The 5,000-nt window shown below is 34.8% G+C and overlaps 1 protein-coding gene across 1 annotated transcript in view; it reads right to left on the reverse strand.

The window, feature by feature from the left end:
* Positions 1 to 2,764, reverse strand: part of LOC137656281 (uncharacterized) — a 3,660-nt gene extending 896 nt beyond the window's left edge. The window contains exons 1-3 of the mRNA XM_068390452.1: positions 2,712 to 2,764; positions 1,964 to 2,128; positions 1,063 to 1,400 (exon numbers count right to left, since the gene is read on the reverse strand). Of these exons, the coding sequence (XP_068246553.1) occupies positions 1,063 to 1,400; positions 1,964 to 2,128; positions 2,712 to 2,764 (556 nt within the window). The remainder of the gene's footprint in view (positions 1 to 1,062; positions 1,401 to 1,963; positions 2,129 to 2,711) is intronic.
* Between the last annotated feature and the right edge of the window lie 2,236 nt (positions 2,765 to 5,000).

A 5,000-nucleotide genomic window follows, 5' to 3' on the forward strand; every position in this document is an offset into this window, starting at 1 on the left:
AAAAAATAACTCGGATGAATTCAGTAAAAGGTTTATAGCGAAACAATACCTAAAATAAAAAAAGGAAAAAAAAAAAAAACCGACATAATGACTGATATCAAACCTCTAGGAAGTTTTGATTGGACCTCAAATCGATAACAAAAGGAAAGTGATTTAATTCTGAAGTTAATAGAATTGAACATACTATTTGCAATCCATATATATATATATATATATATATATATATATATGTATATATATATATATATATATATATATATATATATATATATATATATATGTATATATATATATGTGTGTATATATACTGTATATATATATATATATATATATATATATATATATAAATATAAATGTGTGTATATATACTGTATATATATATATATATATATATATATATATATATATATATATATATATATATATATATATATATATATATATATAATGTATATATGTACACATATATATACACACACACATATGTATATATATATATATATATATATATATACATAAATATATATATATATACATATATGTAAATATATATATATGTATATATATATATATATATATATATATATATATATATATATGTATATATATATATATATATATATATATATATATATATATATATATATATATATATATATATATATATATATATATATATGTATATATATATATATATGTATATATATACATATATATATATATATATATATATATATATATATATATATATATATATATATATATTTATATATAACCATGGGGATTTTATAGTCAATATGATAGAACACCTGGCATTTTCTTGATAGTTTACCCTGTGAATATTATTGGCTTACAATGAATAATATTTGAAGAAAATTGAGAAACATTTATAAAAATATTTGAGGGAAATTATTTTGTATGAAAATACTTTAAACCACCAGCAGTTCAATCAGGTTCTTAAGCCAATGGGGAAATAAATGACAAAAAAAATTACTGAACTCAAAAATATTTCTGGAAAATTCACTGAGCCTGCATAGAAAAGAAGATAAATCTGTTGCTTACCAGTCCAGAATTCGCCATATGTGCCAAACAAGTCTTGTATTATTGAACTGGACATCGGGGTGTACAGCCCAATTCCCTTATTTCTGCAATTGATCCTCATCTGCGACCAAGAATATGAACCTGCGATGTGAAGGAGCAAAGCGTAGGGTTTCTGGACGAAGGTGAGAGTCGAGCTGATCGGGATGTACACGGTCAGAGTGCCTTCAGTGGTACTTAATGTAATGGCAATGTTTGTGGAAACGGCTGCTCCACTAAGGACACGGCAGTGCCCAGAGCCGCGACTTCCTGCGCCCCAGGCCACTATTGGGCACTCCTTCTCTGAGCAAATGGCCAAACACCTGCCGAGAAAAGGGAAAGTGTTTGAAGCAATAATATACAAGGGCAAGTAATAAAAAGATTTCTTCCGTAGCATTATGCCTGGTGATTATATAGATTATACCGAAGAAGCAAATGAAGATATTTATTTTCGTCTAATATTTTTATTTTTTATTTTAGAGATGTATTAAATGAAATAATGACTGCTTAGTATTTCTAAGGGTCTGTCAGATTATTTCAGTCAGAGTATTGTTGATAATCTTGATGAATCTCATAACAAAGTACGTTGAGTGAATAGCATTTATTTGAAAAGTCACTTGGTATGTTTCATTGCAATTTTGTTAAAGAAATAAAGCATCTCATTGATAATCACCAGCTAAAGAACACAATGTATTTTGAAAACTAACTCTCCCTGTTATCTTATCATATGGCTGATAAAGAAAAGAATAAGTCGAGGTAAAACGTTAGAGAGATTCAGCTACTGCATCTTCTGAGAAGATAACCTTACCAAAAAAAAAAAAAAAAAAAAAAATAGAGGCTAAATCTCCCACATGGAAGCAGGACCTCAAAGCCCATTCCGACTCACCTAATTTTAGGAACTCCATCATAAAGAGCAAAAGTGTCCGAGATTCCTTCCGTGACTTCTCCAACCGAATGGTACAAGATGTTGTTGATAACTGCAAGAACCGCAGGCGTATTTATTCCACCTACCAGAAGGGCTACGGACAGTATGATAGCTCCTGACATTTTCCTGTAACATAGAGTAGTACAATAAAGGTTAAAGGTTAAAAGTGTCTGGTTTCAGTTACAGTTCCACAGGAATAAATGCTCACCAGAACATCAGCCAGGCAACCCCAATCCACTCGCCCCCCTGTGGTGCCCTACCACAACAGTAGCCTCCCCAGTAAACAGCTTAAACTCAGAGTCCTGGGCGGGGATTGTTCTGCTGCTATGCGAATGCTAGGCATACACGTTACCACTTTACTAGCCAGGAGGCTATAAATATTGTAAGGTTATCAAACTTTTTTGTTAAGTGGATAGGTTCTGTTGAGTTCATAAATGAATACATTTGAGTAAAAAGGATAATATTTCAATTAAACATATTGGTTAATATGTGATACTCAAATTTTTAATGAAACTAGAATTTGCTATAAATAATGAACGAGTGCTGGTTAGTTTGGGATTTGTCTCCATATAGTTATTGGGAGCTTGTAAATAATAACTAACGTATTGATTGATTTAAACGTAAAGTTCATTGTCTACTCTTCGGAGACTGATTATGAGTTACTAGGCATGTGTGGTATAATCATTAGCTGGCTTTTTTAACAAATTACGAACTTCCAAGTACATATGCAAAAGTTCCCTGATGTCGTCCACCTACAGCCATTTTTTCCTACCCTGTCTCTACCCCTTCAGCATGACTACTATCACTGGAAGAAGTGTTTAAGGCAAAGGTACAATCTAATTTGGAATTTAGTGTAATAGTATTATAGCCCCTGTGGCCGCGGGGGCATAAAAATTATTAGAATAGCGCCAACGTATCCCTGCTTATCGTAAGAGACAACTAAAAGGGACGGGACGAGGGGGCTGGGAACCCCCTCTCCTATATTATAATCCTGTGAGACATCAAAGAGGTGGAGCTAGGGGAAGAGTGACTTCTCCCCACACTCTAGATTTGGGGTGTTTGAATGTGCGTGGGTGTAGTACGATAGCGAGTAAAAGATGTGAGATTGGAAGTATGTTTAGAAATAGAAGGATGGATATATTGGCTTTGTGTGACACAGAGATAAAAAGGAAAGGTGAAGTGATGTTTGCTGAAATGTCTGGTAGAGTGTCTGGGAAGGAAAGAGGAAGAGCAAGAGAAGGTGTGGCTTTATTGCTGAGTGAATGGATGACATATAAAGTAGTGGAATGGAAGGATATATCATCTAGGTTAATGTGGGTAAGGGTTAGGTTGGGTAGGGAATGTTGGGCTTTTGTCAGTGCGTATGGGCCAGGTTGAGAGAAAAGTGAAGAAGAGCGGAATGAGTTCAGGAATGAATTAACTAGGTATGTAGAAGGAATGGGTAGAAGTAAATATATAGTTGTCATGGGTAACTTAAATGCTAGAGTGAGCGCTGGAGAGGTAGAAGCTGTCATTGGCAAGTATGGCGTACCAGGTAAAAATGAGAGTGGTGAGAGACTGTTAAATATGTGTGTTGAGCAAGAGATGGTGATAAGTTTTAGCTTTTTCAAAACAAAAGATAAAAAAAAGTATACATGGGTAAGAGTGGCAAATGGAAGAGTGGTAGAAAGGGCATTAATGGACTATGTGTTGATAACTAAAAGAATGTTTGGAAGATTGAAAGACGTGCATATGTTTAGGGGTATGGCTAACGGTATGTCTGATAATTTTTTGGTGGAAGGAAAATTAGTTGTAGCAAAAGAATAGGGGAATAGAGTAGGTGCATGTAAAAGGGAGCTAGTGAGGGCGGAACAGCTAATAAAACCGGGGGTAAAAAGTAAATATCAAGAAAAGTTGAAAATGGCATATGGTGAAGTGAAAATAAGAGAAACTGGTAATTTAGAGGCGGAGTGGAAGTTAGTAAAAGAAAATATTGTTGCGATAACAAGTGATGTGTGTGGCAAGATGTTTGTTGGAGGCAGTAGGAGGAAGGGTAGTGAATGGTGGAAGGAAGGAGTGAAGGTAAAAGTGGAAGAGAAAAAGAAGGCTTTTGAAGAATGACTGCAGAGTAATAGTGTAGAGAAGTATGAAAGATATAGAGAGAAAAATGAGGAAGTAAAGCGCAAGGTGAATGAGGCAAGAAGCGCAGCTGACCTGAGGTGGGGTCAGGGATTGGGTCATTCATATGAAGAGAATAAGAAGAAGTTTTGGAAAGAAGTGACGAGAGTAAGGAAGGCTGGTTCAAGAATTGAAGCGACAGTGAAAGATGGAAATGAAAGGTGGTTAAAAGGAGAGGAGGCAAGGAAAATGTGAGCGGAGTATTTTGAAAGTTTACTGAATGTTGAGGATAATATGGAGGCAGATATAATTGTTGTTGCAGGTGTTGAGGTGCCGGTGATGGGAGATGAGAATGAGAGAGAGATTACAAGAGAGGAAGTGAGGAGAGAACTAGATGAAAAGAGAGTAGGAAAAGCATCTGGTATGGATGGTGTGAGAGGTGAGATGTTGAAGGAAGGGGGTGTGACTGTACTTGAATGGTTGGTGAGATTGTTTAATGTGTTTTGTGTTGTCAGTGGTACCAGTAGATAGGGTTTGTACATGTATTGTACTACTATACAAGGGTAAGGGAGATGTGCATGAGTGTTGTAATTCAAGGGGTATTAGTTTGTTGAGTGTACTTGGAAAAGGGTATGGTAGAGTACTGATTAATAGGATTAAGGATAGAACAGAGAATGCAATCTTAGAAGCACAGGAGGTTTTAAGAAGAGGTAGGGGTTGTATGAATCAGATTTTTACAGTTAGGCAGATCTGCGAGAAATATTTAGCAAAAGGTAAGGATGTGTATGTTGTGTTTATGGATCTAGAGAAAGTGTATGATAGAGTTGATAGGGAAGCCATGTGGAATGTGAAGAGGTTATATGGAGTTGGTGAATGGTTGTTGCAAGCAGTGAAAAGTTTG

Source organism: Palaemon carinicauda, chromosome 17 (genome assembly GCF_036898095.1).
Source record: "Palaemon carinicauda isolate YSFRI2023 chromosome 17, ASM3689809v2, whole genome shotgun sequence".
Classification (NCBI taxonomy): Eukaryota; Metazoa; Arthropoda; class Malacostraca; order Decapoda; family Palaemonidae; genus Palaemon; species Palaemon carinicauda.